The sequence below is a fragment of the Salmo salar genome, chromosome 01 (genome assembly GCF_965601325.2).
Source record: "Salmo salar chromosome 01, fSalSal1, whole genome shotgun sequence".
Lineage (NCBI taxonomy): Eukaryota > Metazoa > Chordata > Actinopteri > Salmoniformes > Salmonidae > Salmo > Salmo salar.
The window spans coordinates 107,230,467-107,254,654 of record NC_138291.1 but is presented as its reverse complement, the minus strand read 5'-3'; the positions used below and the strand labels follow the sequence as shown (position 1 = coordinate 107,254,654).

Genomic DNA, 24,188 nt, shown 5'->3' with positions numbered 1-24,188 from the left:
CCTCCTCTCCCCATCCTCCACTCCTCTCCCCATCCTCCCCTCCTCTCCCCATCCTCCCCTCCTCTCCCCATCCTCCCCTCCTCTCCCCATCCTCCCCTCCTCTCCCCATCCTCCCCTCCTCTCCCCATCCTCCCCTCCTCTCCCCATCCTCCCCTCCTCTCCCCCATCCTCCCCTCCTCTCCCCATCCTCCCCTCCTCTCCCCATCCTCCCCTCCTCTCCCCATCCTCCCCTCCTCTCCCCATCCTCCCTCCTCTCCCATCCTCCCTCCCTCCCCTCCTCTCCCATCCTCCCCTCCTCTCCCCATCCTCTCCCTCCATCTCCTCCTCTTCCTTCCCTCCTCTCCCCATCCTCCCTCCTCTCCACTTCCTCTCCTCTCCCATCCTCCCCTCCTCTCCCCATCCTCCCTCCTCTCCCCATCCTCCCCTCCTCTCCCCATCCTCCCTCCCTCCTCTCCCATCCTCCCTCCTCTCCCATCCTCCCCTCCTCTCCCCATCCTCCCCTCCTCTCCCCATCCTCCCCTCCTCTCCCCATCCTCCCTCCTCTCCCCATCCTCCCCTCCTCTCCCCATCCTCCCCTCCTCTCCCCATCCTCCCCTCCTCTCCCCATCCTCCCCTCCTCTCCCCATCCTCCCCTCCTCTCCCCATCCTCCCCTCCTCTCCCCATCCTCCCCTCCTCTCCCCATCCTCCCCTCCTCTCCTCCATCCTCCCCTCCTCTCCCCATCCTCCCCTCCTCTTCCCCATCCTCCCCTCCTCTCCCCATCCTCCCCTCCTCTCCCCATCCTCCCCTCCTCTCCCCATCCTCCCCTCCTCTCCCATCCTCCCTCCTCTCCCCATCCTCCCCTCCTCTCCCCATCCTCCCCTCCTCTCCCCATCCTCCCCTCCTCTCCCCATCCTCCCTCCTCTCCCCATCCTCCCCTCCTCTCCCCATCCTCCCCTCCTCTCCACCATCCTCTCCTCCCTCCTCTCCCATCCTCCCCTCCTCTCCCCATCCTCCCTCTCCTCCTCCCCATCCTCCCCTCCTCTCCCCATCCTCCCCTCCTCTCCCCATCCTCCCCTCCTCTCCCCATCCTCCCCTCCCTCTCCCCATCCTCTCCCCTCCTCTCCCCATCCTCCCCTCCTCTCCCCATCCTCCCCTCCTCTCCCCATCCTCCCCTCCTCTCCCCATCCTTCCCTCCTCTCCCCATCCTCCCCTCCTCTCCCCATCCTCCCCTCCTCTCCCCATCCTCCCCTCCTCTCCCATCCTCCCTCCTCTCCCATCCTCCCCTCCTCTCCCATCCTCCCCTCCTCTCCCCATCCTCCCCTCCTCTCCCCATCCTCCCCTCCTCTCCCCATCCTTCCCTCCTCTCCCCATCCTCCCCTCCTCTCCCCATCCTCCCCTCCTCTCCCCATCCTCCCCTCCTCTCCCCATCCTCCCCTCCCCTCCTCTCCCCATCCTCCCCTCCTCTCCCCATCCTCTCCCTCCTCTCCCATCCTCCTCCTCTCCCCATCCTCCCCTCCTCTCCCCATCCTCCCCTCCTCTCCTCCATCCTCCCCTCCTCTCCCCATCCTCCCCTCCTCTCCCCATCCTCCCCTCCTCTCCTCCATCCTCCCCTCCTCTCCCCATCCTCCCCTCCTCTCCACCATCCCTCTCCTCTCCCCATCCTCCCCTCCTCTCCACCATCCCTCTCCTCTCCCCATCCTCCCCTCCTCTCCTCCATCCTCCTCTCCTCTCCCCATCCTCCCCTCCTCTCCACCATCCCTCTCCTCTCCCCATCCTCCCCTCCTCTCCACCATCCCTCTCCTCTCCCCATCCTCCCCTCCTCTCCTCCATCCTCCTCTCCTCTCCCCATCCTCCCCTCCTCTCCACCATCCCTCTCCTCTCCCCATCCTCCCCTCCTCTCCACCATCCCTCTCCTCCTCTCCCCATCCTCCCCTCCTCTCCTCCATCCTCCTCTCCTCTCCCCATCCTCCCCTCCTCTCCACCATCCCTCTCCTCTCCCCATCCTCCCCTCCTCTCCTCCATCCTCCCCTCCTCTCCCCATCCTCCCCTCCTCTCCACCACCCCCTCTCCTCTCCCCATCCTCCCCTCCTCTCCCCATCCTCCCTCCTCTCCTCCATCCTCCCCTCCTCTCCCCATCCTCCCCTCCTCTCCTCTCCCCATCCTCCCCTCCTCTCCCCATCCTCCCCTCCTCTCCCCATCCTCCCCTCCTCTCCCCATCCTCCCTCCCTCCTCTCCCCATCCTCCCCTCCTCTCCCCATCCTCCCCTCCTCTCCCCATCCTCCCCTCCTCTCCCCATCCTCCCCTCCTCTCCACCATCCCTCTCCTCTCCCCATCCTCCCCTCCTCTCCCCATCCTCCCCTCCTCTCCCCATCCTCCCCTCCTCTCCCCATCCTCCCCTCCTCTCCCCATCCTCCCTCCTCTCCCCATCCTCCCCTCCTCTCCCCATCCTTCCCTCCTCTCCCCATCCTCCCCTCCTCTCCCCATCCTCCCCTCCTCTCCCCATCCCCTCCTCCCACCCTCTCCCCATCCTCCCCTCCTCTCCACCATCCCTCTCCTCTCCCCATCCTCCCCTCCTCTCCACCATCCCTCTCCTCTCCCCATCCTCCCCTCCTCTCCACCATCCCTCTCCTCTCCCCATCCTCCCCTCCTCTCCCCATCCTCCCCTCCTCTCCCCATCCTTCCCTCCTCTCCCCATCCTCCCCTCCTCTCCCCATCCTCCCCTCCTCTCCCCATCCTCCCCTCCTCTCCCCATCCTTCCCTCCTCTCCCCATCCTCCCTCCTCTCCCCATCCTCCCCTCCTCTCCCCATCCTCCCCTCCTCTCCCCATCCTCCCCTCCTCTCCCCATCCTTCCCTCCTCTCCCCATCCTCCCCTCCTCTCCCCATCCTCCCCTCCTCTCCCCATCCTCCCTCCTCTCCCCATCCCTCTCCTCTCCCCATCCTCCCCTCCTCTCCCCATCCTCCCCTCCTCTCCCCATCCCTCTCCTCTCCCCATCCTCCCCTCCTCTCCCCATCCTCCCCTCCTCTCCCCATCCTTCCCTCCTCTCCCCATCCTCCCCTCCTCTCCCCATCCTCCCCTCCTCTCCACCATCCCTCTCCCCTCCTCTCCACCATCCCTCTCCTCTCCCCATCCTCCCCTCCTCTCCCCATCCTCCCCTCCTCTCCTCCATCCTCCCTCCTCTCCTCCATCCTCCCCTCCTCTCCCCATCCTCCCTCCTCTCCCCATCCTCCCCTCCTCTCCTCCATCCTCCCCTCCTCTCCCCATCCTCCCCTCCTCTCCACCATCCCTCTCCTCTCCCCATCCTCCCCTCCTCTCCACCATCCCTCTCCTCTCCCCATCCTCCCCTCCTCTCCTCCATCCTCCTCTCCTCTCCCCATCCTCCCCTCCTCTCCACCATCCCTCTCCTCTCCCCATCCTCCCCTCCTCTCCACCATCCCTCTCCTCTCCCCATCCTCCCCTCCTCTCCTCCATCCTCCTCTCCTCTCCCCATCCTCCCCTCCTCTCCACCATCCCTCTCCTCTCCCCATCCTCCCCTCCTCTCCACCATCCCTCTCCTCCTCTCCCCATCCTCCCCTCCTCTCCTCCATCCTCCTCTCCTCTCCCCATCCTCCCCTCCTCTCCACCATCCCTCTCCTCTCCCCATCCTCCCCTCCTCTCCTCCATCCTCCCCTCCTCTCCCCATCCTCCCCTCCTCTCCACCACCCCTCTCCTCTCCCCATCCTCCCCATCCTCTCCTCTCCCATCCTCCCCTCCTCTCCTCCATCCCTCCTCCTCTCCCATCCTCCCCTCCTCTCCCATCCTCCCCTCCTCTCCCCATCCTCCCCTCCTCTCCACCATCCCTCTCCTCTCCCCATCCTCCCCTCCTCTCCACCATCCCTCTCCTCTCCCCATCCTCCCCTCCTCTCCTCCATCCTCCTCTCCTCTCCCCATCCTCCCCTCCTCTCCACCATCCCTCTCCTCTCCCCATCCTCCCCTCCTCTCCACCATCCCTCTCCTCTCCCCATCCTCCCCTCCTCTCCTCCATCCTCCTCTCCTCTCCCCATCCTCCCCTCCTCTCCACCATCCCTCTCCTCTCCCCATCCTCCACTCCTCTCCACCATCCCTCTCCTCTCCCCATCCTCCCCTCCTCTCCACCATCCCTCTCCTCTCCCCATCCTCCCCTCCTCTCCACCATCCCTCTCCTCCTCTCCCCATCCTCCCCTCCTCTCCACCATCCCCCTCTCCTCTCCCCATCCTCCCCTCCTCTCCCCATCCTCCCTCCTCTCCACCATCCCCCTCTCCTCTCCCCATCCTCCCCTCCTCTCCCCATCCTCCCCTCCTCTCCTCCATCCTCCCCTCCTCTCCCCATCCTCCCCTCCTCTCCACCATCCCTCTCCTCTCCCCATCCTCCCCTCCTCTCCACCATCCCTCTCCTCTCCCCATCCTCCCCTCCTCTCCTCCATCCTCCTCTCCTCTCCCCATCCTCCCCTCCTCTCCACCATCCTCTCTCCTCTCCCCATCCTCCCCTCCTCTCCACCATCCCTCTCCTCTCCCCATCCTCCCCTCCTCTCCTCCATCCTCCTCTCCTCTCCCCATCCTCCCCTCCTTTCCACCATCCCTCTCCTCTCCCCATCCTCCCCTCCTCTCCACCATCCCTCTCCTCTCCCCATCCTCCCCTCCTCTCCACCATCCCCCTCTCCTCTCCCCATCCTCCCCTCCTCTCCCCATCCTCCCCTCCTCTCCTCCATCCTCCCTCCTCTCCCCATCCTCCCCTCCTCTCCACCATCCCTCTCCTCTCCCCATCCTCCCCTCCTCTCCACCATCCCTCTCCTCTCCCCATCCTCCCCTCCTCTCCACCATCCCTCTCCTCTCCCATCCTCCCCTCCTCTCCACCATCCCTCTCCTCTCCCCATCCTCCCCTCCTCTCCACCATCCCTCTCCTCTCCCCATCCTCCCCTCCTCTCCACCATCCCTCTCCTCTCCCCATCCTCCCCTCCTCTCCTCCATCCTCCTCTCCTCTCCCCATCCTCCCCTCCTCTCCACCATCCCTCTCCTCTCCCCATCCTCCACTCCTCTCCACCATCCCTCTCCTCTCCCCATCCTCCCCTCCTCTCCACCATCCCTCTCCTCTCCCCATCCTCCCCTCCTCTCCCCATCCTCCCCTCCTCTCCACCATCCCTCTCCTCTCCCCATCCTCCCCTCCTCTCCACCATCCCTCTCCTCTCCCCATCCTCCCCTCCTCTCCACCATCCCTCTCCTCTCCCCATCCTCCCCTCCTCTCCACCATCCCTCTCCTCTCCCCATCCTCCCTCCTCTCCACCATCCCTCTCCTCTCCCCATCCTCCCCTCCTCTCCACCATCCCTCTCCTCTCCCCATCCTCCCCTCCTCTCCACCATCCCTCTCCTCTCCCCATCCTCCTCTCCTCCATCCTCCCCTCCTCTCCCCATCCTCCCCTCCTCTCCTCCATCCCTCTCCTCTCCCCATCCTCCCCTCCTCTCCACCATCCCTCTCCTCTCCCCATCCTCCTCTCCTCCATCCTCCCCTCCTCTCCCCATCCTCCCCTCCTCTCCACCATCCCTCTCCTCTCCCCATCCTCCTCTCCTCCATCCTCCCCTCCTCTCCTCCATCCTCCCCTCCTCTCCCCATCCTCCCCTCCTCTCCTCCATCCCTCTCCTCTCCCCATCCTCCCCTCCTCTCCACCATTCCTCTCTCCTCTCCTTTAGATATGTCAATCAGAGACCACTTCTTCATTCCCCTCCACAAAGAGATATCCTGTATTGATCTAAGGAAGAGAGGAGGAGGGTGGGGGATTTAATTATTACAGTAGCAAGATACCGCTGCTCAGAGAGAGAGAGAGATGACTACTTACCTACGTGTATCACAGGAGACTCAGAATCCCCTACCTCCCTGACTCCCCTCTCCTCCCTACCTCCCTGACTCCCCTCTCCTCCCTACCTCCCTGACTCCCCTCTCTCCCTACCTCCCTGACTCCCCCTCTCCTCCCTACCTCCCTGACTCCCCCCTCTCCTCCCTACCACCCTGACTCCCCTCTCCTCCCTACCTCCCTGACTCCCCTCTCCTCCCTACCTCCCTGACTCCCCCCTCTCCTCCCTACCTCCCTGACTCCCCCTCTCCTCCCTACCTCCCTGACTCCCCTCTCCTCCCTACCTCCCTGACTCCCCTCTCCTCTCTACCTCCCTGACTCCCCTCTCCTCCCTACCTCCCTGACTCCCCCCTCTCCCCTACCTCCCTGACTCCCCTCTCCTCCCTACCTCCCTGACTCCCCTCTCCTCCCTACCTCCCTGACTCCCCTCTCCTCCCTACCTCCCTGACTCCCCTCTCTCTCCTACCTCCCTGACTCCCCCTCTCTTCCCTGACTCCCCCTCTCTTACCCCTACATCCCTGACTCCCCTGCCGGTCCCTGAGGTTAATGGGTGTTCAACCTTTCCATTATCCCCATCAGTCCTGAATTAGCTGCTGAATGATGTTTGTATTAATATAATATATATGGTAATGTCTCAGGTCTAATTAAGGCTGGGTCCGGGCCCGCCAGGCAAGGGAATGGTCTGATCATGTGTAAAATTGATTTGAGGAGGAGAAATGTGATAGAGAGAGAGCAGGAGGGAGGGAGGGAGAGAGGGAGAAGGGGCCTGGGAATCAGCACCTCACAGTGTTGCTCACAGACTCACACTCTCTTGAAGACCACACACCCACTCATAGGAGGGAGTGCCGGAAAAGTGCTGGCCTGTGTGGAATAAAAATATCCAACTTTTTCTCTATCTCTCTCTCTCTCTCTCTCTCTCTCGGTCTCTCTCTATCTCTCTCTATCGCTCTCTCTCGGTCTCTCTCTCTCGGTCTCTCTCTCTCGGTCTCTCTCTGTCTCTCTCGGTCTCTCTCTCTCTCTCTATCTCTCTCTATCGCTCTCTCTCGGTCTCTCTCTCTCGGTCTCTCTCTGTCTCTCTCGGTCTCTCTCTGTCTCTCTCTATCGCGCTCTCTCTCTCTCTCTCTGTCTCTCTCGGTCTCTCTCGGTCTCTCTATCGCTCTCTCTCTCTCTCTCTCTCTGTCTCTCTCGGTCTCTCTCTCTCTGTCTCTCTCGGTCTCTCTCTCTCTGTCTCTCTCGGTCTCTCTCTGTCTCTCTCGGTCTCTCTCTATTGCTCTCTCTCGGTCTCGGTCTCTCTGTCTCTCTCGGTCTCTCTCTCTCTGTCTCTCTCGGTCTCTCTCTGTCTCTCTCGGTCTCTCTCTCTCGGTCTCTCTCTGTCTCTCTCTATCGCGCTCTCTCTCTCTCTCTGTCTCTCTCGGTCTCTCTCTCTCTGTCTCTCTCGGTCTCTCTCTATCGCTCTCTCTATCTCTCGGTCTCGGTCTCTCTCTCTCTGTCTCTCTCTCTGTCTCTCTCGGTCTCTCTCTCTCGGTCTCTCTCTCTCTCTCTCGGTCTCTCTCTCTCTCTCTCGGTCTCTCTCTCTCGGTCTCTCTCTTTCTCTCTCTCGGTCTCTCTTTTTCTCTCTCTCGGTCTCTCTCTTTGTCTCTCTCTCTCTCTCGGTCTCTCTCGGTCTCTCTCTCGGTGTCTCTCGGTGTCTCTCTCTCGGTGTCTCTCTCTCTCTCGGTCTCTCTCTCTCTCTCTCTCGGTCTCTCTCTGTCTCTCTCGGTCTCTCTCTATCGCTCTCTCTCGGTCTCTCTCTCTCTCGGTCTCTCTCTGTCTCTCTCGGTCTCTCTCTGTCTCTCTCTATCGCGCTCTCTCTCTCTCTCTCTCTCGGTCTCTCTCTGTCTCTCTCTGTCTCTCTCGGTCTCTCTCTATCGCTCTCTCTCGGTCTCGGTCTCTCTCTCTCTGTCTCTCTCGGTCTCTCTCTCTGTCTCTCTCGGTCTCTCTCTGTCTCTCTCGGTCTCTCTCTATCGCTCTCTCTCGGTCTCGGTCTCTCTCTCTCTGTCTCTCTCGGTCTCTCTCTCTCTGTCTCTCTCGGTCTCTCTCTCTCTGTCTCTCTCGGTCTCTCTCTCTCGGTCTCTCTCTCTCTCGGTCTCTCTCTCTCGGTCTCTCTCTTTCTCTCTCTCGGTCTCTCTTTTCTCTCTCTCGGTCTCTCTCTCGGTCTCTCTCTCGGTGTCTCTCGGTGTCTCTCTCTCTCTCTCGGTGTCTCTCTCTCTCGGTCTCTCTCTATCGCTCTCTCTCGGTCTCTCTCTCTCTCGGTCTCTCTCTCTCGGTCTCTTTCTGTCTCTCTCGGTCTCTCTCTATCGCTCTCTCTCGGTCTCGGTCTCTCTCTCTCTGTCTCTCTCGGTCTCTCTCTCTCTGTCTCTCTCGGTCTGTCTCTCTCGGTCTCTCTCTCTCGGTCTCTCTCTCTCTGTCTCTCTCGGTCTCTCTCTGTCTCTCTCTATCGCGCTCTCTCTCTCTCTCTCGGTCTCTCTCTGTCTCTCTCTGTCTCTCTCGGTCTCTCTGTCTCTCTCTGTCTCTCTCTATCGCGCTCTCTCTCTCTCTCTCGGTCTCTCTCTGTCTCTCTCGGTCTCTCTCTATCGCTCTCTCTATCGCTCTCTCTCGGTCTCTCTCTCTCTCGGTCTCTCTCTGTCTCTCTAGGTCTCTCTCTCTCGGTCTCTCTCTGTCTCTCTCTATCACGCTCTTGGAGTTAAAACCTACTGGATGGTATCTCTCCAGGAACAGGGTTGGAGTTAAAACCTACAGGAGGGTATCTCTCCAGGAACAGGGTTGGTGTTAAATCCTACAGGAGGGTATCTCTCCAGGAACAGGGTTGGAGTTAAAACCTACAGGAGGGTATCTGTCCAGGAACAGGGTTGGAGAGCCCTGCACTAGACACTTGGGCTGAAATAAGGGCGATGGGGACGAGTGTGAATGACTCAGAGGTAAACGTGGGGGTGACCCCTGACCCCATCCATACAGGTTGAGTAAATTAGGACAAGAGGGAGCATAATAGTGAATCACAAGAGAAAAAGGTTTGGGTTGAGTAGCGTGTGTCGGGAGGGAACTCTAGTCAGTTTTTCTGACTGCAGCGTTTCCAAGTGTGTCGACTAGAACTAAAACACTAAAATAAAAGTCCTTATCTTCTCTGGTAAAGCTTTGCTGTCTATCTCTAGCCACCGCTCTCTGAAGAGGGAGGGAGAAGAGAGAAGGAAACAATAAGAAGAGAACAATAACAACAACAAGGCGGCCATTATCGTGGGGCCTTCTCAGTCTTCAAACGAAAGCCTTCCGTTTAAAAGAAAACCTCCTCTCTCCCTTTCTTCTCTCTCCACCGTTTAATAAATGACAATGTTTTGATGCTGTATGTGATTCCTGTTTCATGAGGAATTCTAACCCCTCTTTCTCTCCTGTCTTTCCTTCTGTTTATCTCTCTGTCTTCTGTCTTTCCTTCTGTTTGTCTCTCTGTCTTCTGTCTTTCCTTCTGTTTGTCTCTCTGTCCTCTGTCTTTCCTTCTGTTTATCTCTCTGTCTTCTGTCTTTCCTTCTGTTTATCTCTCTGTCCTCTGTCTTTCCTTCTGTTTATCTCTCTGTCTTCTGTCTTTCCTTCTGTTTATCTCTCTGTCTTCTGTCTTTCCTTCTGTTTATCTCTCTGTCCTCTGTCTTTCCTTCTGTTTATCTCTCTGTATTCTGTCTTTCCTTCTGTTTATCTCTCTGTCTTCTGTCTTTCCTTCTGTTTATCTCTCTGTCTTCTGTCTTTCCTTCTGTTTGTCTCTCTGTCCTCTGTCTTTCCTTCTGTTTATCTCTCTGTATTCTGTCTCTATATCTTTATTTTCTGTCTCTTGTTTCTCTCTCTTCCTCTGTTTCTCTCTTTCTGGATTTTCTCTCTGTTTCTCTTCCTCCTCTTTACTTCTCCTTTCCTCTCTCTTCTCCTCCGTCTCCCCTTCTTCTCTCTGTTCTCCCTCTACCAGAAAGCGTTCAAAGACACCAGTTAACTTGGCCACTGAGGAACATTCACTGTCTTCTTGGAAAGCACTCTGTCAATTAGGTTAGTATTGTGGAGTAACTACAATGTTGTTGATCCATCCTCAGTTCTCTCCTATCACAGCCATTAAACTCTGTAACTGTTTTAAAGTCACCATTGGCCTCAAGGTGAAATCCCTGAGTGGTTTCTTTCCTCTCCGGCAACTGAGTTAGGAAGGACGCCTGTATCTTTGTAGTGACTGGGTCTATTGATACAACATCCAAAGTGTTATTAATAACTTCACCATGCTTAAAGGATATTCAATGTCGGATTTTTTATTTTTACCCATCTACCAATAGGTGCCCTTCTTTGCGAGGCATTGGAAAACCTCCCTGGTCTTTGTGGTTGAATCTGTGTTTGCAATTCACTGCTGGACTGAGGGACCTTATAGATAATTGTATGTGTGGGGTACAGAGATCAGGTAGTTATTACAAAATCATGTTAAACATTGTTATTGTACAGAGTGAGTCCATCCAACTTACTATGTGACTTGTTAAGCACGTTTTACTCCTGAACTTTAGGTTTGTCATAACAAAGGGGTTTAATACTTATTGACTCAAGACATTTCAGATTCTCATTTATAATTAATTTGTAAAAATCTAGAAAAACATAAATCCACTTTGACATTATTGTGTGTAGTGACCAAAACAATCTAAATGTAATCCATTTTAAATTCAGGCTGTAACACAACATTTTGATAAAGTGTGGAGGTGTGAATACCTTCTGAAGGTTCTGTGTGTCTAGCTGGTCCTGTCCCATGTGGTGGGCCTTTAACAAGAGCCGTAGCATGGCATGTTGACCCATCTTGACATTAGACTACTTTACAGGTCTGAAAACATCTGAATAACTTGGTTCTGGAGCGTACTGTTCTGTTAACGTGTGTGTGTGTGTGTGTGTGGTAGGATTTGTAGCGTGGAGTGCTTTTGGGCTCATGGTTAGATCAGAAGAGAGCGTTGACTCATTCCTGATCTGTGTGCTTCACCGCAACGTTTTCTTCCTTTCCTCCTCCCATCTTTTCCTCCTCTCTTTTTCTCTCCTCTCTTCCCCTTCTCGCTGCCTCTCTTATTTTCTCTTTATCTCTCCTTCTCCTTTCCATTTCTCTTCCTTCTCTCTTTCTCTCTCTCCCCCTCTCTTTCTTTCTCTCTCTCTTTCTTTCTTCTCTCTCTCCTCTCCCCCTCCCTCTCTCCCTCTCCCCGTATTCCCCAGTTTCTTCCCCCAGCAATGCTTTCTGAATTCTGCACCGGTTTCCTCTGTTCTATTACGCGGTACGAGACGGTGGTTCTCCCCAGATGAATACAAAGTAATTGGGGTGGTTAATTTATTTACTGGGAGGCAGTTCACAGCACATTGAATAATAGAGATAATTGAACAAGAATTGTCAAGTGTCTTCTGATATCAGGCACATTACAGAAGAGAGAGTGGCATAAAACTGCCTTTCTATGCTTCCATTGTTTATGGTAATGAAGTACAGCCATTAATTCCTTGGTGGCCTTCCAAGCTTATGGCAGGCCCCATTGTTGTGTGTGTATTAATATGTAATCAGTAAATAGTTTAATTTCCTAATCTGCGTTCGGAGAATTCACTTTCTAACAGCTCTTAATTACTGCAGGGTTCTAACGAGCCCCATCGCCGTGCCGACGCAGAGCACGGCAGCCAGGCAGCCAATCAGAGTGCGGCAGCGGGTCGGGGGGGGGGGATTTGAATTCCTGGGGCGCTGCTCTCCGCCTAATGAACTTGTTATTCCTGGACTGGGGGGAGTAGAGTGTCCTTCACAGCATAACAGTTAACAACGTTGGGAGAACGCTCACCTAATGTTAGGGGAATGATAATAGTTATTGATGATATAACAAAATTCATATTTTTATCACGATGATACAATACCTTTCTTCCTGGGCCGACGGGAGTGGTGTGTTTCCTTCACAGCATAGCAGTTGACCACGTTGGGAGAGCGTTTACCGAATGTTAGAATAATAAATATTAATAATGGTTATACAGTACCAGCCAAACGTTTGGACAAACCAACTCATTCCAGGGTTTTTGAAATAACACATATGGAATAGTAGTAACCAAAAAACTGTTAAACAAATCAAAATATATTTTACATTTGAGATTCTTCAAAGTAGCCACCCTTTGCCTTGAGGACAGCTTTGTACACTCTTGGCATTCTCTCAACCAGCTTTATGAGGTAGTCACCTGGAATGCATTTCAATTAACAGGTGTGTGTTGTGACAAGGTAGGTGTGGTATACTGAAGATAGCCCTATTTGGTAAAAGACCAAGTCCATATTATGCCAAGAACAGCTCAAATAAGCAAAGAGAAACAGCAGTCCATCATTACTTTAAGACATGAAGGTCAGTCAATCCGGAAGATTTCAAGTACTTTGAAAGTTTCTTCAAGTGCGGTCGCAAAAATCATCAAGCGCTATGATGAAACTGGCTCTCGTGAGGACCGTCACAGGAAAGGAAGACCCAGAGTTACCTCTGCTGCGGAGGATAAGTTAATTAGAGCTACCAGTCTCAGAAATTGCAGCCCAAATAAATGCTAGTAACAGACACATCTCAACATTAACTGTTCAGAGGAGACTGCGTGAATCAGGCCTTCATGGTTGAATTGCTGCAAAGAAACCACTACTAAAGGACACCAGTAAGAAGAAGAGACTTGCTTGGGCCAAGAAACATGAGCAATGGACATTAGACTGGTGGAAATCTGTCCTTTTGTCTGATGAGTCCAAATTTGAGATTTTTGGTTCCAACCGCCGTGTCTTTGTGAGACGCAGAGTAGGTGAACGGATGATCTCAGCATGTGTGGTTCCCACCGTGAAGCATGGAGGAGGTGTGATGGTGCTTTGCTTGTGACACTGTCAGTGATTTATTTGGAATTCAAAACACACTTAACCAGCATGGCTACCACAGCATTCTGCAGCAATACGCCATCCCATCTGGTTTGGGCTTAGTGGGACTATAATTTATTTTTCAACAGGACAATGACCCAGAACACACCTCCCAGGCTGTGTAAAGGCTACTTGATTAAGAAGGAGAGTGATGGAGTACTGCATCAGATGACCTGGCCTCCACAATCATCCAACCTCAACCAAATTGGGATGAGTGGACCGCAGAGTGAAGATAAAGCAGCCAACAAGTGCTCAGCATATGTGGGAACTCCTTCAAGACTGTTGGAACAGCATTCCTCATAAAGCTGGTTGAAAGAATGCCAAGAGTGTGCAAAGCTGTCATCAAGGCAAAGGGTGGCTACTTTGAAGAATCGAAAATATATTTTGATTTGTTTAACACTTTTTTGGTTACTACATGATTCCAAATGTGTTATTTCATAGTTTTGATGTCTTTACTCTTATTCTACAATATAGAAAATATTCAAAATAAAGAAAACCCCTTGAATGAGAAGGTGTGTTCCAACTTTTGACTGGTACTGTATATCTATTTTTAAGTTTGTTATTTTAGTTATTGTTATAACTACAATATGATTCCCCAGGGCTGGTGTGTGTCCTTCACAGCATAGCAGTTCAAAATAATAATAATTATTAGTATTATTGATAATAGTTATAATTAAATTAAATGAATTTCTCTGTTTTAATCAGGTGAGTCTTAGAGTATCTGTTTCAATAGTAAAATGATCAATGTTTTTTTAGTTATTATTATTATTATTATTAGTCTGATTCTATACCTTCATTGTCCACTGTCTCTATTTCTACCATCATCATCTTTATTATAACTATCGTTGATATTATTGTTCTCAGTACTTCTATGCTTCTTCCTGTTAGACAGAGGTGTTGCACTAAGAAAGAAAACATTTAAATCAAATACAGGACTTGACTGATTCCTTTTTCATCCGTGTGGCACTAAGGGGCCTCAGAAATCAAATATATATATATATATAACGCTTAATGTCTTTATTTGGAATAGTATTTATTTGGTACTCGAGCTGAATGGTTTTGTATTGTTGTCATTCTAAATAGCCCTGTCAACATCATCAGTATTATCCCGTTGTGTATTGTGTGATATTGTACCAAAGAAAAATATCACATTTATAGAAATTTCAGCTATTCAAAATACAGAATAGGATTTAAATGTATTCTATTCAGCGTTCTGGAATCCTCTGGCCTTCTTCTGAATGCCCCCGACCCAACCTGCCCCCTGTACCTATCTACACACACACACACACACACACACACACACACACACACACACACACACCCCACCTGCCCCCTGTACCTATCTACACACACACACACCCACTCACCCACATGACTATTTATACATACATCCTATTCCAAATGACTATATAACCTGTAACAATGGACGCAATTATCTAAAGAATGGCGATCAGCCCGGCGCCGAGCCGCCCTCACCTGCTGCGCTCTAGATAAGCGATAAACAAGAAGTGTGTGTGTGTGTGTGTGTGTGTGTGTGTGTGTGTGTGTGTGTGTGTGTGTGTGTGTGTGTGTGTGAGACTGCATGTGTGTTTGAATCAGTTTTTAGCCTGGCGCATAATGAACATATGTTTAAAAAGTGCACTCGAGGATGATTAGATTATTGCCACTGGGTTTTATTGCTGCCTAATCCCTTTCTGTGAGCAGAGGCATCACACAAGAGGAAGAGGGGATATGGCCATACAGCGAGGTGTCTGTCTGTCTGTCTGTCTGTCTGTCTGTCTGTCTGTCTGTGCACAGACAGACCTATGCACAGACCTATGCACAGACCTACGCACAGACCGACAGACCGACAGACAGACAGACAGACAGACAGACAGACAGACCTACGAACAGGCTGACAGGACAGGCCACCAATATGTATTCTATCTTCAGTATAAATGAAGTGTTCTTTGTTATTATTTTGAGCAGCCTCTAGTGTAGTGTAGTCAACAGCTTCTAGTGTAGTCAACATCCTCTTGTGTAGTCAACAGCCTCTAGGGTTGTAGTGTAGTCAACAGCCTCTAGGGTAGTGGCGCAGTCGGCAGCTTCTGGCGCAGTGGTGAAGTCAACAGTCTCTAGTATAGTAGTGTAGTCAACAGCCTCTAGTGTAGTAGTGTCATCAACAGCCTCTAGTGTAGTAGTGTCATCAACAGCCTCTAGTGTAGTAGTGTCATCAACAGCCTCTAGTGTAGTAGTGTCATCAACAGCCTCTAGTGTAGTAGTGTCATCAAGAGCCTCTAGTGTAGTAGTGTCATCAAGAGCCTCCAGTGTAGTAGTGTAGTCAAGAGCCTCTAGTGTAGTAGTGTCGTCAACAGTCTCTAGTGTAGTCAACAGCCTCTAGTGTAGTAGTGTAGTCAACAGCCTCTAGTGTAGTAGTGTCGTCAACAGCCTCTAGTGTAGTCAACATCCTCTTGTGTAGTCAACAGCCTCTAGAGTTGTAGTGTAGTCAACAGGCTCTAGTGTAGTCAACAGCTCTAGGGTAGTGGCGCAGTCGGCAGCTTCTGGCGCAGTGGTGAAGTCAACAGCCTCTAGTGTAGTAGTGTCATCAACAGCCTCTAGTGTAGTAGTGTCATCAACAGCCTCTAGTGTAGTAGTGTCATCAACAGCCTCTGGTGTAGTAGTGTAGTCAACAGCCTCTAGTGTAGTAGTGTCGTCAACAGCCTCTAGTGTAGTCAACAGCCTCTAGTGTAGTAGTGTCGTCAACAGCCTCTAGTGTAGTAGTGTCGTCAACATCTTCTAGTGTAGTCAACAGCCTCTAGTGTAGTAGTGTAGTCAACAGCCTCTAGTGTAGTAGTGTCGTCAACATCTTCTAGTGTAGTCAACAGCCTCTAGTGTAGTAGTGAAGTCAACACTCTCTAGTGTAGTCAACATCCTCTAGTGTAGTAGTGAAGTCAACAGCCTCTAGTGTAGTCAACAGCCTCTAGTGTAGTCAACAACCTCTAGTGTAGTAGTGCAGTCAGACTCTAATGTAGTAGTGTCGTTAACAGCCTCTAGTGTAGTGTAGTCAACAGCCTCTAGTGTAGTCAACAATCTCTAGTGTAGTCAGCGGCCTCTAGTGTAGTAGTGAAGTCAACAGCATCTAGTGTAGTCAGCAGTCTCTAGTGTAGTAGTGTAGTCAGACTCTAATGTAGAAGTGTCGTTAACAGGCTCTAGTGTAGTCAACAGCCTCTAGTGTAGTCAACAATCTCTAGTGTAGTCAGCGGCCTCTAGTGTAGTCAGCAGCCTCTAGTGTAGTAGTGTAGTCAACAGACTCTAGTGTAGTCAACAGCCTCTAGTGTAGTCAACAGCCTCTAGTGTAGTAGTGTAGTCAACAACCTCTAGTTTGGTAGTGCAGTCAACAGCCTCTAGTGTAGTAGTGAAGTCAACAGCGTCTAGTGTAGTCAGCAGCCTCTAGTGTAGTAGTGTAGTCAGACTCTAATGTAGTAGTGTTGTCAACAGCCTCTAGTGTAGTCAACATTCTCTAGTGTAGTCAGCAGCCTCTAGTGTAGTCAGCAGCCTCTAGTGTAGTAGTGTAGTCAACAGCCTCTAGTGTAGTCAACAGCCTCTAGTGTAGTAGTGTAGTCAAAAGCCTCTAGTGTAGTCAACATCCTCTAGTGTAGTCAACATCCTCTAGTGTAGTCAACAGCCTCTAGTGTAGTAGCGAAGTCAACAGCGTCTAGTGTAGTAGTGTCGTCAACATCTTCTAGTGTAGTCAACAGCCTCTAGTGTAGTAGTGAAGTCAACACTCTCTAGTGTAGTAGTGAAGTCAACAGCAACTAGTGTAGTCAGCAGCCTCTAGTGTAGTAGTGTAGTCAGACTCTAATGTAGAAGCCTCGTCAACAGCCTCTAGTCTAGTCAACAGCCTCTAGTGTAGTCAGCAGCCTCTAGTGTAGTCAACAGCCTCTAGTGTAGTCAACAATCTCTAGTGTAGTCAACAGACTCTAGTGTAGTCAACTGCCTCTAGTGTAGTAGTGTAGTCAACAGCCTCTCGTGTAGTCAACAACCTCTAGTGTAGTTTTGTAGTCAACAACCTCTAGTTATGCTAATTTTGAAGCTACATGAGTGGTGTGAGAGAATGATGCATTACTCTGAGTTACACACCAACACACACACACTCTCTCTCTCCCCTCACACACAAACAGCCAGTGTCTGCGGCTTTGGGTATATTATCAGGCCTCCAGTTCTTTCAGAAACGTATGGCTGCTAAAGAAGCTTACCATTAATGAATGTAACTATGTCCAGATGACACCGTGCTGGAGCCTTGTAAGCTGCAGGCAAGACTCGTCTTCACCCCGTATGCCAGGGCTTAAAGACACAAGAATGGCATTTCACCAACTTTAATGGGATACCCAGTATAATCTGGCAGCACCAAGAGAAGAAAACGTGTTCCCACTATAATACTCTAAGAGGGAGGGAGGGAGGGAGGGAGGGAGGGGGAGAGAGAGAGAGAGAGAGAGAGAGAGAGAGAGAGGGGTTGTTGTGTCTACTGTAATCAGCATTCCCTTGTTTTGTTGTTGTTGTTGTGTTGTCATAGCCTTTTCTCTCTCTCTTGTTTTTTTTTGTGTAAATGAATGTTGGTTGGGTAAGTCGTTGACTGAGTCCTTGTCTTGTAACGGCTATGGCCGAGTCCTTGTCTTGTAACGGCTATGGCCGAGTCGTTTATGGCCGAGTCGTTGTCTTGTAACAGCTATGGCCGAGTCGCTGTCTTGTAACAGCTATGGCCGAGTCGCTGTCTTGTAACGGCTATGGCCGAGTCGTTGTCTTGTAACGGCTATGGCCGAGTCGCTGTCTTGTAACGGCTATGGCCGAGTCGCTGTCTTGTAACGGCTATGGCCGAGTCGCTGTCTTGTAACGGCTATGGCCGAGTCGCTGTCTTGTAACGGCTATGGCCGAGTCGCTGTCTTGTAACGGCTATGGCCGAGTCGCTGTCTTGTAACGGCTATGGCCGAGTCGCTGTCTTGTAACGGCTATGGCCGAGTCGCTGTCTTGTAACGGCTATGGCCGAGTCGCTGTCTTGTAACGGCTATGGCCGAGTCGCTGTCTTGTAACGGCTATGGCCGAGTCGTTGTATTGTCTGTCTGCTTTTCTGGTATGTCTGTGGGAAGTTTTGGAGAGTTTGGAGGAATTTGTACGTTTTTATCAGTGACCTTTTTAATAATAATAATAGAATTACATAGGATTTAAAATGCCTTTTAAAAAAACAAGGAGACTGTACATGAAAAAAGAGAGGGGAGAAAGGAAGGATTAATCAATTAAATAAATTAAATTGTGTTTAATCAATTAACTCACAGGCCAATAGAGATGAGGCTCGTTGGAAAAGAAGCTCTCTTGGCTATTGCTTCCAGGTTATTTGTTAATTGTTAAAGATATTTGTTGTTAGCATGGACAGCAGTTCACAACTCACTGACTTTAAGTGCTTATAGTCAATCTTAAAATCAGTTGTATTTGGGAGAGAAAAATCTCTGGAATTTGCCTAAACCTATTGCCTTTTTACCCTTTGAGGGGTGAAACAAACTAATCTGGTCGTTAAGGGGGTCTGTGTGTGTGTGTGTGTGTGTGTGTGTGTGTGTGTGTGTGTGTGTGTGTGTGTGTGTGTGTGTGTGTGTGTGTGTGTGTGTGTGTGTGTGTGTGTGTGTGTGTGTGTGTGTGTGTGTGTGTGTGTGTGTGTGTGCTGCGGGGGGGGGGGGTCAGAACACAGATTTAAAAAAATAAAAACGAAAAAAAACTCCCACCCCCTTAATCTCCTCTTTGGCCATTTGAATGTTTGAGCAGCAAAACTATTTAATTACTTAACTGCACCAATACCCTCTACCCCTAACCCCCCCCCCCCTAACGCACAAACACAATCTCTCTCTCTCTCTCACACAACATCATACCCCCCCTCCCAGATGTGCAGTGTTGTTTCCCAGCTCAGTGTCAGCAGCCCTTTTCTATAATTCTTTACCAGTTGGGATGAAAGGGGGATTTTTAGGAAGATTAGGGGGACGGGGTCCTCTAGGCATTGTCTGACAATCTTCAGATAAAACCAGCTGGGTGGATGGAGTCCCCGGGAGAGAGAGGGGGAGTAGAAGAGGGGGTAGAGGGGGTGACTAACCACTGCTGTTCAGAGACTACATGGAATTTAGACTTTTCTAAACTGGCGCGGAAATGATCACTGAGAACCCTCCTCTCCTTTCCCTTTCTTGCTTTCTGACTTTTCTTTTTCAGCCCCCTCTATATTCTCCCCCTCTGTTTGTATTCTCGCTTTCCTTTAAATACACTACATGGCCAAAAGTATGTGGACACCTGCCCATCCAACATCTTATTCTAAAATCATAGGCATAAATCTGGAGCTGGTCCCCTCTTTGCTGCTATAACAGCCTCCACTCTTCTGGGAAGGCTTTCCACTAGATGTTGGAACATTGCTGCAGGGACTTGCATCCATTCAGCCATAAGAGCATTAGTGAGGTCGGGTACTGATGTTCAACAACTAAGCCTGGCACGTAGTCAGCGTTCCAATTCATCCCAAACGTGTTTGATGGGGTTGAGGTCAGGGTTCTGTGCAGGCCAGTCAAGTTCTTCCACACTGATCTCGACAAACAATTTTTGGATGGACCTCGCTTTGTGCACTTATTATTTTTTTAATTTTACCTTTATTTAACTAGGCAGGTCAGTTAAGAACAAATTCTTATTTTCAATGACAGCCTAGGAACAGTGGGTTAACTACATTGTTCAGGGGCAGAACGACAGATTTGTACCTTGTCAGCTCAGGGATTCGAACTTGCAACTTTTTGATTACTAGTCCAACACTCTAACCACTAGGCTACCCTGCAGCCCCACTTGGGCATTGTCATGCTGCAACAGGAAAGGGCCTTTCCCAAACTGTTTCCACAAAGTTGGAAGCACAGAATCGTCTAGAATGTCGTTGTATGCTGTAGCATAAAAATTTCCCTTCACTGGAACTAAGGGGCCTACTGCTAACCATGAAAAACAGCCCCAGACCATTATTCCTCCAAACTTTACAGTTGGCACTATGCAGTCGGGCAGGTGGCGTTCTCCTGGCATCCACCAAACCCAGATTAGTCCGTCGGACTGCCAGATAGTGGGCGTGATTCATCACTCCGTAGAACACGTTTCCACTGTTCCAGAGTCCAATGGCGGTGTGCTTTACACCACTCCAGCCGACGCTTGGCTTTGCACACGGTGATCTTAGGCTTGTGTGCAGCTGTTCAGGCCGTGGAAACCCATTTCATGAAGCTTCCGACGAACAGTTCTGACTTGCTGATGTTGCTTCCAGCGGCAGTTTGGAAATCGATAGTGAGTGTTGCAACCGAGGACAGACGATTGTTACTCTCAATGCACTGTCCCGTTCTGTGACCTTGTGTGACCTGCCAAAAAAATACAAAAAAATATCAAGTTAACCAGGGCAGCTGTAGCAGGGCAGAAATTTGACAAACTGACTTGTTGTAAAGGTGGCATCCTATGACGGTGCCACGTTGAAAGTCACTGAGCTCTTCAGTAAGGCCATTCTACTGTCAATGTTTGTCTATGGAGATTGCATGGCTGTGTGCTCGATTTTATACACCTATCAGCAACGGGCGTGGCTGAAATAGCCAAATCCACTCATTTGAAGGCGTGTCCACATACTTTTGTATATATAATGTAGTTCACTCTGAGCTGAATTTAGCTGCTGGCAGACAGAGCAGGGCAGACAGAGCAGGGCAGACAGAGCAGGGCAGAACAGGGCAGACAGAGTAGGGCAGACAGAGCAGACAGAGAAGGGCAGGCTGAGGCTGTTTCTGGGCCTGCTACTGATATGGCCGATTAGCTTTAGTGACAATATTCACACACAGACTCACACACACACACGAGCATACACACTCACTCATACACACTCACACACACACATGAGCATACACACTCACACACACACACATGTTATTCTGAGAGGCTGGGGGACAATGACTGCTTATGATAATCTCTTCTTTATTGAACCGTCCTGCCATCGTCCCCGACAACGCTTTCATCTCCACCGCCACTGCGACCCCGGCCCAACAGCCAACAACAGACACATAGCAGAGTATAGCAGGCCGGATTACACACACACACACACACACACACACACACACACACACACACACACACACACACACACACACACACACACACACACACACACACACACACACACACACACACACACACACTGAGCAGAGCAGATCAACACACACACACACTGAGCAGAGCAGATCGACACACACAGCTGCTAAAAGCCACTAAGACACAAGAGTTCTATTCTGTTTATTTTATAGTTATATTATTTTAGCTTAGGCCTTAGTTTTTCTTCTTCTTACTAAATGTCCCTTTGATTTAAATGTAGCAGCTTGTTTGGCTAGAAATCATTTAAATGCCTTTTAAATCAGTTTTATTATCCACTCTTATATTGTCAATGTTAAACTTAGTCTTTATCCGCATTGGTAGAGAAATCAAAAAGAACACGTCGTTGATCTAGAATCTAGACCCACTGCTGTACATAGTGTTCTGTCTTTAACTAACAGTTAGGATCTAGAATCTAGACCCACTGCTGTACATAGTGTTCTCTGTCTTTAACTAACAGTTAGGATCTAGAATCTAGACCCACTGCTGTACATAGTGTTCTCTGTCTTTAACTAACAGTTAGGATCTAGAATCTAGACCCACTGCTGTACATAGTGTTCTCTGTCTTTAACTAACAGTTAGGATCTAGAATCTAGACCCACTGCTGTACATAGTGTTCTGTCTTTAACTAACAGTTAGGATCTAGAATCTAGACCCACTGCTGTACATAGTGTTCTCTGTCTTTAACTAACAGTTAGGATCTAGAATCTAGACCCACTGCTGTACATAGTGTTCTCTGTCTTTAACTAACAGTTAGGATCTAGAATCTAGACCCACTGCTGTACATAGTGTTCTCTGTCTTTAACTAACAGTTAGGATCTAGAATCTAGACCCACTGCTGTACATAGTGTTCTCTGTCTTTAACTAACAGTTAGGATCTAGAATCTAGACCCACTGCTGTACATAGTGTTCTCTGTCTTTAACTAACAGTTAGGATCTAGAATCTAGACCCACTGCTGTACATAGTGTTCTGTCTTTAACTAACAGTTAGGATCTAGAATCTAGACCCACTGCTGTACATAGTGTTCTGTCTTTAACTAACAGTTAGGATCTAGAATCTAGACCCACTGCTGTACATAGTGTTCTGTCTTTAACTAACAGTTAGGATCTAGAATCTAGACCCACTGCTGTACATAGTGTTCTCTGTCTTTAACTAACAGTTAGGATCTAGAATCTAGACCCACTGCTGTACATAGTGTTCTCTGTCTTTAACTAACAGTTAGGATCTAGAATCTAGACCCACTGCTGTACATAGTGTTCTCTGTCTTTAACTAACAGTTAGGATCTAGAATCTAGACCCACTGCTGTACATAGTGTTCTCTGTCTTTAACTAACAGTTAGGATCTAGAATCTAGACCCACTGCTGTACATAGTGTTCTCTGTCTTTAACTAACAGTTAGGATCTAGAATCTAGACCCACTGCTGTACATAGTGTTCTCTGTCTTTAACTAACAGTTAGGATCTAGAATCTAGACCCACTGCTGTACATAGTGTTCTGTCTTTAACTAACAGTTAGGATCTAGAATCTAGACCCACTGCTGTACATAGTGTTCTCTGTCTTTAACTAACAGTTAGGATCTAGAATCTAGACCCACTGCTGTACATAGTGTTCTCTGTCTTTAACTAACAGTTAGGATCTAGAATCTAGACCCACTGCTGTACATAGTGTTCTCTGTCTTTAACTAACAGTTAGGATCTAGAATCTAGACCCACTGCTGTACATAGTGTTCTCTGTCTTTAACTAACAGTTAGGATCTAGAATCTAGACCCACTGCTGTACATAGTGTTCTCTGTCTTTAACTAACAGTTAGGATCTAGAATCTAGACCCACTGCTGTACATAGTGTTCTGTCTTTAACTAACAGTTAGGATCTAGAATCTAGACCCACTGCTGTACATAGTGTTCTGTCTTTAACTAACAGTTAGGATCTAGAATCTAGACCCACTGCTGTACATAGTGTTCTGTCTTTAACTAACAGTTAGGATCTAGAATCTAGACCCACTGCTGTACATAGTGTTCTCTGTCTTTAACTAACAGTTTGGGTTTGCATAATTGATGACTGTTTAGTTAACTAATTGCGGGCCTGAAGACATAATTGATGACTGTTTAGTTAACTAATTGTGGGCCTGAAGACATAATTGATGACTGTTTAGTTAACTAATTGCGGGCCTGAATACATAATTGATGACTGTTTAGTTAACTAATTGTGGGCCTGAAGACATAATTGATGACTGTTTAGTTAACTAATTGTGGGCCTGAAGACATAATTGATGACTGTTTAGTTAACTAATTGCGGGCCTGAATACATAATTGATGACTGTTTAGTTAACTAATTGTGGGCCTGAAGACATAATTGATGACTGTTTAGTTAACTAATTGTGGGCCTGAAGACATAATTGATGACTGTTTAGTTAACTAATTGCGGGCCTGAAGACATAATTGTATTTGAGTTATGCTAGTCAGTTAACTGTCCTTTTGTCATGCTAACGGCTGCAGTTGTTTTAACAGTGGTGGGGTAATGACCAGCGTTTGGTCTGGGTAATGACCCTATTCTCTTACTAACAGGCCCTGCTGCTATGCTATTGGGAATCCCAAACTGCACCCTATGTAGTGCACTACTTTTCAGCAGATTGACCAGGACCCCACATGGCTGTGGTCAAAAGTGCTGCACTATATATAGAATAATTGCATAATTGATGACTGTTTAGTTAACTAATAAAATTTGATTTGATTTGGGTTCCTTTTGGAATGCAGCTCTATTGTTGTCACCAGCCCATTTCCCCATTGTAATGGACCTATGACTACTCTAGGTTATTTTCCCATTGTAATGGACCTATGACCACTCTAGGTTATTTTCCCATTGTAATGGACCTATGACCACTCTAGGTTATTTTCCCATTGTAATGGACCTATGACCACTCTAGGTTATTTTCCCATTGTAATGGACCTATGACCACTCTAGGTTATTTTCCCATTGTAATGGACCTATGACCACTCTAGGTTATTTCCCCATTGTAATGGACCTATGACCACTCTAGGTTATTTTCCCATTGTAATGGACCTATGACCACTCTAGGTTATTTTCCCATTGTAATGGACCTATGACCACTCTAGGTTATTTTCCCATTGTAATGGACCTATGACCACTCTAGGTTATTTCCCCATTGTAATGGACCTATGACAACTCTAGGTTATTTTCCCATTGTAATGGACCTATGACCACTCTAGGTTATTTCCCCATTGTAATGGACCTATGACCACTCTA

General features: G+C 49.7%; 1 protein-coding gene across 1 annotated transcript in view; it reads left to right on the top strand.

The window, feature by feature from the left end:
* LOC145877432 (EH domain-binding protein 1) overlaps positions 1-9,850 on the top strand; it is a 47,154-nt gene extending 37,304 nt beyond the window's left edge. The window contains exon 6 of the mRNA XM_082972896.1: positions 9,827-9,850. Within this exon, the coding sequence (XP_082829022.1) occupies positions 9,827-9,850 (24 nt within the window). The remainder of the gene's footprint in view (positions 1-9,826) is intronic.
* Positions 9,851-24,188: the final 14,338 nt, after the last annotated feature.